Source organism: Neoarius graeffei, chromosome 6 (genome assembly GCF_027579695.1).
Source record: "Neoarius graeffei isolate fNeoGra1 chromosome 6, fNeoGra1.pri, whole genome shotgun sequence".
NCBI classification, from domain to species: domain Eukaryota; kingdom Metazoa; phylum Chordata; class Actinopteri; order Siluriformes; family Ariidae; genus Neoarius; species Neoarius graeffei.
This window is the reverse complement of record NC_083574.1, coordinates 88,681,963-88,697,069: the sequence shown is the minus strand read 5'-3', so window position 1 is coordinate 88,697,069 and position 15,107 is coordinate 88,681,963. Positions and strand designations below refer to the sequence as shown.

The window sequence follows — 15,107 nt, the reverse complement described above, 5'->3', positions numbered from 1 at the left end:
TTTCAGATTAAAAAAGAAAACATAATGAAGGCTACTGGCAAAATTTTGGTGCAAAATGAAGAAGCGAGTATGACAGTCAAAGTGTCCAGAAGAACCGTGGCTGGTTCTGTAAGATGCTCAGTAAAACCTACAGCTCATTTCCGCATAAAACTGACCTCACTGGACCTCAGACTACTAATTTTATTTTTGAAGCAACAGGATAAAGCGGCTAGAGATAATGAGATGAGGGTCATCTCACACCAAATATTGACTTTGTTTCATTTATTATGACTTACTGCTTACTGTTTATATTATTTTTTAATGTTGAAACATTTCATTTCATTATTTTTTAAGCTTTTTTTTTTTAAATCTACAGCATTTCTTTACATGCGCCTAAGTCTTTTACACAGGACTGTCATACATGTCAACCTATACGGAATGTCCGTATTTTATACGGATTTGATTCAATAAACGTAGTATACGGGTGTACAAATAAAGTTATACGGATTCTTTAAAAAAACTTCAATATTTATTTAGAGCTATAATCAATTCCTGCGATGATAAAAGAGCGCATAACATTTACAAACGTACTGTACACCACAGACAGCCAGTAAAGAGTCTTATGAAATCGCGAGTTATCTTGTGGTAGCGAGACTTCGTTCCACTTCTGATCATGCGCACACCGCATTGCGAGAATCCCGCCAACCGGGAAGTAACATTTTGTTTGAAACGCGTATTTCCACCTGAGCGACTTTCAATAGCGACTGAAAAGATTCTGAATGGGCACTCCGGCAAGATCAACACAGACACTTGCTGTGACATGCAGCCTCGTGAGGTATTGGTGCAGACTGCTAAAAAAGCTGTCATGGAGTACAATTCAGAACATTAGAGTGACACTTTGTGTTTTTGTCAAACATTGGAGCTTTGTATTCATTCTGAAGGTTTATTGTTATTAATATTGAATAAAAAGTAACTTGGATAGATCATTGTTAATTATCATTCAAATTTTACGTAAATTATTTTAATTTGCATCTTATACGGATTTTATAAGGGAAATACGGATTTTGGAGGTTGGTTATACAGGTTTGATTGACCAAAGGTTGACATGTATGGACTGTGTATGTGAATTGTTTTTCCATTTTCAATGTCTTATAAAATCTGAAATTTTTTATTTCTTTCAGTCATGCACCAAGTTGCTAAGAAAGTATTATAACATGAGTATTATATACGTATAAAACAATCAGATAAAAGATCTGATGCAGTTCAGTGTGAAGATATAGTAGGCTCTGAAGCACGAAATATTGTTTATACAATATTCAGCAAGCCATAACTTGAAACTGTGGACCAGCCATTTTAGATGTTAAAGACATATAATAGTGTAGAACAATCCATGAAAATGTCAAGCATCTAGAAAAATGTACCGTATTTTCTGGACTATAGAGCGCACCTGTATATAAGCCGCATCCGCTCTATTTTAAAAAAAAATTTAAAAAAAGATATACAAGCCGCACCGGGCTATAAGCCGCAGATATCTATGTTGAAAAATTAGATATTTACTGCATGTACAGAACGATTTTGTACCGTAAATGTACATGTATGTACCTGAACAGATTCTTTCCGAACAGTGCCTTTTAACACGGCAGCAACTTTGCTGATTAAAACGGAACAGAACCAAGAGAAAATAACCGGTATTTATTTACCTTCATTTCTCCTGTGTTTGAAACCACAAGTCACTTTAATCATCTTCGCTGGATTTGAAAATAATTACCAGTTAGTAATTTGTCGTGCGTGTTCTATCTGCTAAAGATCTGCTAATTCTTCTTTGCATTGATTTTTCGTCCATCTTATTTTTGATTCTACTTCCGGTTAGAGCGCCCCTAGCGGTGGAAGAAAAATCCACAGAATAGCCGCACCTTTGTATAAGCCGCATGGTTCAAAACCTAGGAAAAAAGTAGCGGCTTATAGTCCAGAAAATACGGTAATGACTTACACTCACTGGCCACTTTATTAGGAACACCCATCCATCCACCTGCTGTTTTATGCAGTTCTCTAATCAGCCGATCCCTCGACAGCAGCACGATGCATCAAATCATACAGATACAAATCAAGAGCTTCAGTTTATTAATGTTCAGACATCAGAATGGGAAAAAAAAACTGTGATCTCGAAGTGTGACTTTCTTTCACTGTGGCATGGGTGTTGGTTTGAGCCAGATGAATATTTCTGGTTTGAGTATTTCCGAAACTGCTGATCTAGAGACAACAGTCTCCAAAGTTTACACAGACAGGATGGTGTGAAAAAAAAAAAAAACAGTGAGTGAGCGACAGGTCTGTGGATGGAAACAAACGCCTTGTTGATAAGAGAGGGTCAGAGGGAAATGGACAGATTGGGTCGATCTTTTTTGCCACGAAGGAAGGATATAGCAACTCATAGCAACTCTTTACAACCGTGGTGAGCAGAAAAGCATCTCAGCATGCAAGAGAAAACAGAACAGCACATTGGGTTCCAGTCCTGCAGCCAAGAACAGGGCTAAAGTGGCCGGGGAGTGTATAATATTGTAATAATAATGTAAAATAGAGTAATGACTTTTGAGACTTTGCAGTTTTTAGCCAGACTTGTTTATAAGGACCACAACCCCCTTTTTAAATCGTCTAAGAAGATACAAGCCGAAGAATTTGCACCAGTTGTTGTTATATAATGTACGAAGCAAAACCAAGATGGTCAGTCGAGAACATTTTCTAAAATACTTCAATTTGCAATGAAGAGATGAGACTGAAGTCTGTACGTGAAGACATGAAGGGGAGGATCTGTCCACCACCTTGGCACCAGTACAGAAAACTCATGTGGCTTGTTATAGCTCACACTGTATAATGACCATAAACTGGAAAACAGAATCCAGGCATGTCTCGGCTTATTACATAACACTCCAGTAAAACATCAACAAAGCCATAAATGCCATCAGCTCTGTACTCAGTGATCTGTGAAAATGCACTTTGAGGCTAATTGCAAACACAATGCACAGGTTTGTATTTCAGGTCGGCAGTGATTGTCTAAGTGTGATGTGGATTTGAGCCTAATGACACAATATTCTGTTACGGACGTACTTCTGGTCATATGACTTGTTATATTGTTGAAAAGATTTATGCTTCGGATTAGGAAGGTTTTTTTTTTTTTTTGCAGCTTATGGACAGCACAAGTCCCTGTTACAAAACATACTAACTTCCGTTAAATTGTAGAAGAACAATTTTATTCATTACATGTACACTTGTGAAATTCCTCTCTGCATTTAACCCACCTGAAGCAGTGAACACACACAAGTGAGCAATGAGCGCACATATACCCAAAGCAGTGGGCAGCCATGTTAACAGCGCCCGGGGAAAAGTTGGGGGTTAGGTGCCTTGCTCAAGGGCACCTCAGCCTAAGGCCCCCCCATGTTAACCTAACCACATATTTTTGAACTATGGGGGAAACCGGAGCACCCAGAGGAAACCCACGCAGACATGTGGAGAATATGCAAACTCCACACAGAAAGGCCCTCGTCAGCTGCTGGGCTCGAACCCAGAACCTTCTTGCTGTAAGGCAACAGTGCTAACCACTACACCACCATGCCACCCCAAATTGTAGCTATTCCTTATAGATTTATCACGGGATACAGATTTTAAAATAAGAATTTAGGGTTTGTTCTGTTACTGGTGTACACTCTTCAATGGTTCCTCGAGGGTTTGGGTTTGCAGCTTGCTAAAAGGATTCTACTTGGAGCAGGGTTCCAGTTTAAAGGACTGCCAAAAAAAATCCTTAACACTGAACCTTTTTTCTAAAAGGGTACCCATTTTGTCTGACTAGAGACCCATACCCAAGGTTCTATCTTTCATTTCTGAAGGTTTCTCAAGTCAAGAAAAGGCTTCAAAGCTCACTGGCTGGTAATCGATTCTTGATTTCTAGTTTTCATAGATAGCACCTACACCTGGGGAAAAAGGTTCTTTATGGAATAATTCAATGGTTCCATTTCAGAAAGCTAGAAATAGAAGCTTTCTAGCTTTCTGCAGACTGCAGTGAGGGTACTATTTAAAGGTTCTACAAAGAACCCTACAACCTTTGTCAAAAACAGGTTCCAGGTAGAATCCCTTCAGAAAGCTAGAACTGATAATGATCCAAAAGTGTATACACCAGGTCAGAGTCTTATGTTAGATGTCCCTCATATCAATAAAGCTGCACTCACCGTGTTTTTGGTAGGTCGTGGACTCCTACATCCTTCTTTCACCTCTTCAACACCTTTTAGGAGGTTAGAAGAAGGGACTTCCAGGTCTACACCGCTCACCACAGCCCGGCGGTATGACGTGGACCTCAGGCCCCTCCTGAACACCCCGGGCGCATCCTCACCATCCGCCTCTTCAACATTCTTACTAGTGGAGAAGAAGGAGCCACTCTCCACCATGCTGCGGGCACGGAGGGAACGTATGGAAGGGCCTAACAGCCCCCCAGATTGGCTGATTTTGCTTGGTCGCGTTTCAGATGCCAGGTTGTGAGGAATGAGCTGCTGGGTGCCCATCTTTAACGCGGCAGGGCTGCGCGTACTGAGGGCTACGCGGGGTAGGGGTGACTTGACTTCCGATCCCTGGGAGGTGTTTGAGGACTGGCGTGAAAATGGAGTTCCTGTGCCATTTTCAGATGGAGACAGAGATTGAGGGGTAAAGGGCTCGGATGGTGTGCTGGGAGTGGATGAGGAGGAAGAAGTGCAAGAAGAAAGGGAGGGAGTACTGGATATGGAGGTATGAGATGAAGAAGATTGAAGAGTGACTGGAGAAGAGAGCTGCTGAGGGGAATTCTGGGAGGGAGAGCTAGACTTCTGTGGGGTTCGCCTACCTGTTATTGGGGACGAGCCCCCAAAAACAATCTGCTCCATCTGGGAGATGAGGGTAAATGGGTTGGACAGGCGCTTCAGAGGATCATCATCTCTTTTTGTCTCCTTTTTGCTCAAATCATTTGCAGTTTTTGTAGACAGGGTAGTTTTCGGCACCTGCTTATTGTCCACATTGTCACTGTTATTCTCTGATCTGAACTTAGCCAGAGAAAAGCGTCCGTTGGATATATGCCCAATACTAATGCTCCTTACAACACGAGTCTTACGAGTAGGTTTGTTCAAAACATGCTTGATCACCATGGCGCCTTGTGGAGTGGTGACTGTCTCTGCAGGTTGTGTGAGGGTGAAAGAGGACTTGTCTTCCACGGGAAAATCGGTCATAAGGACACCATCAGTCTGACAACTCAAAGGTCTTGGCTTGGGCTTCGGGTTGCCATTCGAGATCTGGTCCGTTGTACGCTTTTTCCACAGAGGCGCAATGATGCCGTTGTTGTTGTTGTTATTGGAAAGCTCGACCTCGTTGCTATCCATAGCAAGGTCACGGTGATCTGAAGTGAAAGCAACACAAGATTAATCTGCCTGAAGCGAAGTGCAGTTTCCTGTTTCTCTGATCACTTATTAACCAAATGGGGTTCTGCAGAGTTAAGGGTTGAACGAGTCTTGTTAAATAAAGGAAGGTTTTTGTATCCGAGAGCTTATAGAATAAATAGTGTACGGTCAGTATAAAGACTGACAAATGAAATACACAAGTCCTGCTCCTACTTAAAAAGCTATTAAACTCAAAAATAAAGGTACCCGAATGCACTTTTCCGCATTGCTTGGGCGGTACCATCAAGATAACATGTTGTGTATGCTTAGTATGGATCTTTCACCTTTAACAATAAGTTAAGGTATATAGGGCAAAGGAAGGCATTTGGCTTTGTCGGGTATTCGGTTCCACTACATTGAAAATGCATGGAATTTATCACCAGCATGTCAGACATTATTGCACATCACTCAGAAGACAATCGGAATGCGTGATAACTTCCCCAGGAAAATGAGATAGAAATTGAAAATTGGACTCTTCTACTGGCGGTTTATTCCCTCACACCTGTCAGAAACACGGGTACAGTAGGAGTCAATTTCTGTCCCCAAGGTACAGTCTACACTAATGTACCCCCTAGGGCTCATTATTGGACTTCAAGGTAACTATGTGTAGCTTTTTACGGCCAAAAAGGTACATATATGTTCCCAAGCAGTATATGGAGGGTACAAATAAGTACCGTAAAGGGTACTGATCCAGCAACAAGCTGCTGTACCAGTAAAGATACAATAATGAAATAATATTGGCTGGCGTTGTGGTATATCAGATATATTCCATTCAGCTAGCATGATAGTTGAAGACGAGTAGCTGAATGGAATATATCTGATAGACCATGAAAAAAGCCAGCCAATATTATTATTATTATTATTATTCATACACATTCGATGGAACAATTATACATTTTACAAAAAGGTAACCTGACGGCCATGTTTGGTTACAAATTGTCACAGTCACTTGCTAGCGTGGAAGTTTTACATGTAATAGATATCTTATGGCATTTTCAATTCACTGCAACAAAGAAATGCCTGTGCGCATGCGCAGCAGAAAACTTTCACATTGGATATTCGCATCAGCTCCGACGTGTGACGTCATGTTGTCTTGACAACCAAGCAATATTGTAAACCATATTCAACGCTCATTCTCCATTGGGTAGAGTGACGTAATACACATAGGATATGCAATATGATAACAATATTGCATGCTATTGAACCAAATGAATGAAACCTGGTAGAAGGGAAGAGCATACATATATTATTTACCAGCTGGGAGGTCCGTATCGTGAAATACCATGACAGAGGTCTTGAAAGTACTCAGTAAGGCCCTCTGGGCCAAGGTCAGCATTCAAGGCCGAGGTCACGGTATTTCACCATACGGACCGACCTTAAGCTGGTAAATAATATATTTATTTTTTCTTACCAAATTCTAACAGAAAACGAGAGCACCCGAAAGGGAAAATTGAGCCGAGCCACCATTTTGAATCCTCATTCATGGCTGTAATGCAAATTGCTTCCTCCTCGGTATACAAGTGCACTTCCATGGCAGGAGAAAAACTACATTTTGCCGCCTATGTAGTTCCCTATTTATACAAAATTGAGTCATTCAGGATTCAGCCATGGTTTTGCTCAGCGTTAGCAACAGTTGCAGGTTTTTAGCTTTCGCCTGCAATGTTTTCTTTTATTTCTTCTTCCTCAGGGTAGTAAAACTCGCTTTCGCTGTGAAGACTGTCGTTATCGCTATCCATGAAATTAACGCTATTCTCCTGAGAAATGTGAAAATAAATGTTGACAAAAATTGCTACTATGTTTGTTGTTGTTGTGAACGAGCGAGTCGCCAGAGGTCCGTAACCGGGATCCGTAACTGGGGTCCGTACTGTAGGATACGGACCCACTCGCCAGCCAATCAGAACGCAGGATTTGACGGAAACCGGACCACGAAAAAAACAATTACAGTTATTCCATGAAATCGAGTCGTACACGAGCTGATAGCGGCTACGACTGTTTTATTCTATCCATATTCACTGGATTTTGAGAAATGGAGCATTTTTATTTTTTGCAAATTCGATAAATAAAAACTTGATACAAAACGTCCAACAAAATCGTTTCCGATTGGAATGTAAACAAACCGGCAAAATGACAGGAGCAATTTGTGAAAAATGTGATAATAATAATAATTCTTGAAAAATAAAAATCAAATACTTTTATTCTATATTTATTTTGTATTTTTGGGGGGGATTTTGTTTTCGGGTAGAGTTTTTATTTCGTCCTCGGTTGGTTCAGCAACACGCTCCGCCATTTTGTTTTTCTCTACTTGCGGTATATGAGCTGATAGCCGAGTAGAAGAAGAAACCTTTATTTGTCACATGCACACTTCAAGCACAGTGAAATTCATCCTCTGCATTTAACCCATCTGAAGCAGTGAACACACACGCACACCCAGAGCAGTGGGCAGCCACACCAGAGTGCCCGGGGAGCAGTCAGGGGTTCGGTACCTTGCTCAAAGGCACTTCAGCCCAAGGCTGCCCCATGTCTTTGGACTGTGGAGGAAACCGGAGCACCCGGAGGAAACCCATGCAGACACGGGGAGAACATGCAAACTCCACACAGAAAGGCCCTCGCCGGCCGCTGGGTTCGAACCCGTAACCTTCTTACTGTGAGGCGACCGTACTAACCACTACATATCCAGTGAATGTGGATGGAATAATATTTTTTATTCCATCAGAAAAAAAAAAGTGTCCCGTATGTATAATAACGCACTTTATTTTCTGAGTGGATAGAGAATCGGCTCTAAAAAAATATATATTATTATTATTATTATTTTTTAAGTTGACTTGTTGGAAATCTGTTGCATTTTTATCATTAGATTCGGTGCCAGTTAATTTGAAGCCGATCACGCCACTCTTCACCCAAACTGGATCTTCAAGATGATGTATCTTCATAACAACAAGGAAAAGTTCAATCTGGCGCGTCTGTCTGAGCAGCGTAGCCTACGTGAGACAGTTTAATTGTTTTTCTGGTTGATTTCTTAAAACAAACTAACCTGCCTTCAACAAACATCTGTCTGGTCTTTCTCAACTCCACATGTCAGACTGCCAGTGACAAGACAAACTGGCAGTCTGAAGCTCACGAGCAGAAACCGGACACCTCAAGAATCTGAACAGTGTCAGAAATGAAGACTGCAAACTAGGGTGCATCAGTTGCCCCCTAAAAATGAAAAGTTCCTCCGATCATGATGCATTTTTTTTAATGTTCCTTTTGGTAAGAAAACAGACTGGGTGAAATATTTTGACAAAATTCAAAAGTTTAACGGTGGCACCAGGAGCTCAAAGTTATGGAAAAAGCTGCTATTTTATGACAAAATTTCGATCACTTTTCATGAAACATTATGGCACCTTATAGAGTATACCAAATATCTTAGATACTGTAGACAGTATGCCTAGAATGTCTAAAAATATTTGGAGGTTTATTTTAGGGTGTGGCGGCACGGTGGTGTAGTGGTTAGCGCTGTCGCCTCACAGCAAGAAGGTCCTGGGTTCGAGCCCCGTGGCCGGCGAGGGCCTTTCTGTGTGGAGTTTGCATATTGTGTCCGTGTGGGTTTCCTCCGGGTGCTCCGGTTTCCCCCACAGTCCAAAGACATGCAGGTTAGGTTAACTGGTGACTCTAAATTGACCGTGAGTGTGAATGGTTGTCTGTGTCTATGTGTCAGCCCTGTGATGACCTGGCGACTTGTCCAGGGTGTACCCCGCCTTTCACCTGTAGTCAGCTGGGATAGGCTCCAGCTTGCCTGCGACCCTGTAGAAGGATAAAGCGGCTAGAGATAATGAGATGAGATGAGATTTTAGGGTGTCACTAGCATTATCTATCAATGTTATAACCCTGGTTTTAAGCTTGCCGCCTATGCATATGCTCGCCCCTGTTAAATGCAAAGGTTCTTAACATGATCTCTGGGTCACAAGAAATCAATAAATGGAGTCCAACATTGTGATTCAAACCTTATGCGAAAAAAAGTGTTTTTGGGCAAAAAATGAACCTCATGGTGCCACCATTACCATTAGACTTTTGAATATGGTCAAAAAAAATTTTACAAGATGTCTTTATTGGTGAAAAGGAACATCCAAACAAAAATGCATCAGATTTTATGAAAGTGAGGGTAGCTGATGCACCCTACCTACCGCAAACTGCTGCTGGAGCTGCATGAAGGAAAGGTTCATGGTTTATATCTTCAGTGTGTGTGTGTGTGTGTGTTGATGTGGTTGGTGATTAGATCCAGTGTTTAATTATCTGTTAGAATAAAGGTGCTGGTCTTTAAGGTCTAATGATGCAGGTTAAAAAGTGAAAGATCCACACTAAAGAGGTTCCATTGAAGAATGAAGGAACTGTAAGACCTTTGTTGCTTTGAATGCAAAGAAATGAAGCGACTCTGTGAGTTACCGTAAGCTCTCTATAAAATATTGACAGTAAATGAAAAGTGAAGTGTTTACCTTTAGGAGTGCACTTTCTGAAAGCAGGACCCGTTCAGCTCATGCTCCTGTTCCAGCGCGGCTCCGGTAATAATGAAATAATGCCCTGTGTGTGTGATAATGGTGTTAATGGTTTTATTCCCAGTTCAGCCAGTGACTCCACTGGGTTTACTCCACATCCTCCTCGCGCGCACCTCTGGCGGATCCTCGTGCACGCGACTCGTGCGCGCGACCTGCGACCGCAGCTGAATGACGGAGTTCTTTTGGCACGCGAGCACAAGATTGTCCCAAATTCGGGTGACGTCACGCACACGCCCATCTTTCGGTGTCCTCCTTCAAAAGAACATTACACAACTTCCCATCCTTTAGAATTCCATATAATAATAATAATAATAATAATAATAATAATAATATATTCTGTGACTGTTTTGTCATTTTTACAAATATTAGAAATTGAGAGTAGGTTATTTTCTTATTTTTATTTTTCTAAAAATAATAATAATAAAATGAAAATTAAATTGACATAAAATTAAAGGCACACCTGCTTTAAACTGCTGTGTCTTCTCTGCCGTGAGAATAAACACTTTTTTCTAAAGTCACAATATTGACAAACAGATCAAATGAGGTAAAAAAAAAAAAATTTTTAAAATCATTTTAAAAAAAAAAACATTAACCTTTCGGCTTTTTTTTTTTAACACCAAACATCCTCATGAAGGCAAAGTTTGGGACTTTTTTATTTTTTTTTTTTTGGGGGGGGGGGGGTATTCATTCATTCATTCGTTTGTTTGTTTGTTTATAAACCAAACATCCTCATGAAGGCAAAGTTTGATTTTGTGTGTGTGGGGGGGGTATTTATTTATTTATTTCACCAAACATCCTCATTAAGGTAAAATTTTGGAATTTTTTGGGTTGGGGGGGTATTTATTTATTTGTTAGTTTGCTTGCTTGCTTGCTTGTTTACTTGCTTGCTTATACACCAAACATCCTCTTTAAGGCAAAGTTTGGGATGTTGTTGTTGTTGTTGTTTTGGGGGGGGATTTATTTATTTATTTCACACCAAACATCTCCTTTAAGGTATAGTTTGGGATTTTTTAGGGTGGGGGAGGAGGAAGATATTTATTTGTTTATTTTAATTTTTTTCACCAAACATCCTTATAAAGGCAAAATCTGGTAATTATTTTGGGTGGGGGGAGGGGGTATTTATTTATTTATTTATTTATTACACCAAACATTCTCATTAAGGCAAAGTTGGGGATTTTTTTTTCTGGGGGGAGGGGGGGTCTCATCTCATCTCATTATCTGTAGCCGCTTTATCCTGTTCTACAGGGTCGCAGGCAAGCTGGATCCTATCCCAGCTGACTGCGGGCGAAAGGCGGGGTACACCCTGGACAAGTCGCCAGGTCATCACAGGGCTGACACATAGACACAGACAACCATTCACACTCACATTCACACCTACGGTCAATTTAGAGTCACCAGTTAACCTAACCTGCATGTCTTTGGACTGTGGGGGAAACCGGAGCACCCAGAGGAAACCCACGCGGACACGGGGAGAACATGCAAACTCCACACAGAAAGGCCCTCGCCGGCCACGGGGCTCGAACCCAGGACCTTCTTGCTGTGAGGCGACAGCGCTAACCACTACACCACCGTGCCGCCGGGAGGGGGGGTTATTTATTTATTTATTTCACACCAAACATCTCCTTTAAGGCATAGTTTGGGATTTTTTAGGGTGGGGGAGGATGATATTTATTTATTTTAATTTTTTTCACCAAACATCCTTATAAAGGCAAAATCTGGTAATTAAAAAAAGGGAGGGGGTATTTATTTATTTATTTATTACACCAAACATCCTTATTAAGGCAAAATCTGGTAATTAAAAAAAGGGAGGGGGTATTTATTTATTTATTTATTACACCAAACATCCTTATTAAGGCAAAGTTGGGGATTTTTTTTGGGGGGGAGGGGGTAATTTATTTATTTATTTATTTATTTCACACCAAACATCCTCATTAAGGCAAAATTTGGGAATTTTTTGGGTGTGTATGTGCGTGTGTGTGTGTGTGTTTGGGGGGGGGGGGGGTTTGTTTGTTTGCTTCTTTCTTTCTTTGCTTGCTTGCTTTTTTTGGCAGGAAGAAAAATCCACAGTTTTCACCTCCAGTAAGTTTTTTTTTCCCCCTTTTGGTCTCCTCTTCTCCTTCTTTTAAACTCACGAGTTTTTCTTTTTATATAGTTTCTCTTCACTCTAAAGTTCATAATGCAACATTCCTCATATCTTATCATAACCAAAAACTATGAATAGTGCATTAGGAGTGAAAAAATATTCTATATTCTGTTTTATTGAACTTATTCTGCTGTTCCAATTAATATTAAAGATGCTGCTTCTCAGCTCCAGTGTGAGTGTGTCGAGTTTCAGATGTTCTCCTCGTATCCAAGTGTGCTTTCTCCAGGTATTTTGGTTTTCTCCCACCGCCCAAAACACGCCAGATGTACTTTTATAGAGGACATTTTTCACGATCTTCATAGTTTCCTTTCGCTGAAATGATTATGGAACAATGGCTTCACAGCATCTTTCTTCTTGCAGCATGCAGTTCATTCTTCCTCCTCAAGGTGGCAGCAAAACTCTTTTCAGTGTTCATCTGTCGTGATGTTCTCCTCCGCCTGCTGGCTGAAATGTTTATCTGCACCCTTAGACCCTAATCCAGGGTTCCTCAGAGGGTCTGGAGAGGGGATAGGGTTCTTACTGTATACTTAGAAACCTCTGTTTTGATTTCATCAAGAGACACAAACCACAGAACCTTTCAGGCTTCCAGATTTCAACTTTTTTTGCATTGAAAATCAAGACAGAGTTTTGTGTATCAGGTTGGAGGTCCACCGCACAGTACCAAGTTTTCACATTTATTCACCTCATTATATAATTTTCAGACATTTTTCTGAGCTGGATCAAGTGGTTTGGGAGCAGAAAAAAATGTGAAAATTTGGATTCTTCCCCCCCGAACAGGACTTCATATCATTTCTTCTGTGCAATGAATCCAGTTAAAACATTCATCTTTATATAAACTTCAGACAGTGTTAACTGCATGGACATATGTTGTTGTTTTTTTAACAAGTGGAAATTTCATGAATTTTTCAGAATGAAATCACACCATGACAAAGAGCTGAGCAGTTTTATTCTTCTGCATCTACATCAGTCCACAGAGAGACTCAGCTACACTACAATTAACCCACTGTTGAATTTAATCTAATTAGGAGTGAAAAAAACAAGATACATTAAGGTTCAAGAACATTCATTAAAGCAACTATCATAAACAACAATCCAGCACTGGACTCATGTGGAACATTGTACATACCCCCCACCCCTACTTCCGGGCTATTATCATGTACCATATCACATGTTGCACTATTATTGTTACAGTTCCACCATACACTGTCAGAAATAGGAGTACAGTAGGAGTCTAGTTCTGTTCCCCAAGGTACAATCTACACTACCCCCTAGGGATCATTATAGAGTGCTCCGAGATGATGCTAAAAATAGTAACACTGCGGTCTGCGCGGCCATCTTGGAAGTCACTCGCTCCAAAGCGCGCATAGAGTACACATCATAGAGTACACATCATAGAGTACACATTCACCGATTCGTTTCCGCGTTGGAGGGCTTAGAAGCTTGGATTTTTTAAGAATTTAGACATCTGAAGTGATGGAGCACTACTGTGAAAGTTTGGATAAGCAGGCACGGGAGCGTTATGCTGAGAAGGTATGTTTCATTGGGAATGTAGAGCCATACACTGTTAGTGAGAAGAAATGGAAAGCTGACCCCAGCTTGTTGCCGCATGTGACATACATCGATCTTGTGAACTATCTAGTGTTTCACCCAAGTCCATTTTGTGAACTAAAGCATGTGTACATAAACATTACTAGGCCTAGATCTTAAATGCCATTTGATGCAACAATGCACTGCAGTAGACATAAGCTACCTAATGTGACAAATATATCCATTAATCATTGCTGAAAGTACATAGAAAAGATAATAGTTTGTATCACATTTATGTTAATAACTATGAAATTCAAGACAATTTAACCTACCTGTCACAAAGTGATCAGAACAAATCCGGATATAGTCAAGTTGTCCTAAATTTCATCGGTTAATGGCAGCCAGCCACTGTCGTCTCCTCCGCTCGCTTTTCTCCTGTGCTGCAATTCCCTGGTTAGTCACGACTTTAGGGAGTCTGTGGAAGCTTTTGCCACCCTTTTCCCCCCGGCTACTACAGCCAACAATGACACACGTATTCGGCATTGTCACCCCTTTTTGCTTCGCTGAACAACAACAATGCACTGACACAGCGACCTTTGACTTCCAATATGGCCACCGCTGGGTTCGCGCTGACCTCGAAGCACTCTATAGGACTTGAAAGTAACTATGTGTCCCTTTTTAAGGCCAAAAAGGAACATATATGTTGCCAATTGGTATATAAAGGGTACAAATAAGTACCTTAGAGGGTCCTGATCCAGTGACAAGCCATTGTACCAATAAAGGTACAATAATATATTTTATTTTATATAAAATATACCTCACTTCACTGTGTCACTTTATATGGCTCTACACCAGTGTTATAGTTGAGTCACTAAACCTCGAGTCCGAGTCCAGTCTCAAGTCCCCAGTGTTCAAGTCTGAGTCAAGTCCAATTCATTAAATAAAATTTCGAGTCGAGTCCGAGAACAAGACTCCAGCTGCACCGTTTGACGGTGACTGTTGCTGCCTTTATGTGAAAGTGTCTCTGCTACTGTGTTGGGCTAACGTTACTGCTCAACGGCCCCATTTCAGTTAACAGGCTACAGATAAAAAGCTTGTGCATCGCTCTGCAAGCCCCGTCCACTATCAACAGGGCAAATAACATGAGAGAGGGTTAATACTAGCTAGTTCATCACTCAGCAAGCAAGCCCCGCCCACTATCAACAGACCAATGAACATGGCGTGTCATTTCCTTCTTTGGGTCGAGTCTCGTCAAATGACGATTGAAGTTCGAGGTTGTCCCCGTCGTCTCCTCGATAGTTCTTCTATATATGGAACACATAGCAGTGCATTTTTTCCCACTGCACGAGAAGTCTATAAGCAAAGCGGACAATCCTAGGGGCGTTCTGTCCAGGCATTTTAGCACCATTAATGCTAGTTTGTTCCTGAACATGACGTATGAACAGGTGAATGTGCATTCTCATTCTCATTATCTCTAGC

General features: G+C 41.0%; 1 protein-coding gene across 1 annotated transcript in view; it reads right to left on the bottom strand.

Moving 5' to 3' along the window:
• The window catches only part of LOC132888146 (rho guanine nucleotide exchange factor 26-like), a 156,980-nt gene extending 146,859 nt beyond the window's left edge, over positions 1–10,121 (bottom strand). The window contains exons 1-2 of the mRNA XM_060924171.1: positions 9,899–10,121; positions 4,197–5,386 (exon numbers count right to left, since the gene is read on the bottom strand). Coding sequence (XP_060780154.1) covers positions 4,197–5,369 — 1,173 coding nt within the window. The 5' untranslated portion in view covers positions 5,370–5,386; positions 9,899–10,121. The remainder of the gene's footprint in view (positions 1–4,196; positions 5,387–9,898) is intronic.
• Positions 10,122–15,107: the final 4,986 nt, after the last annotated feature.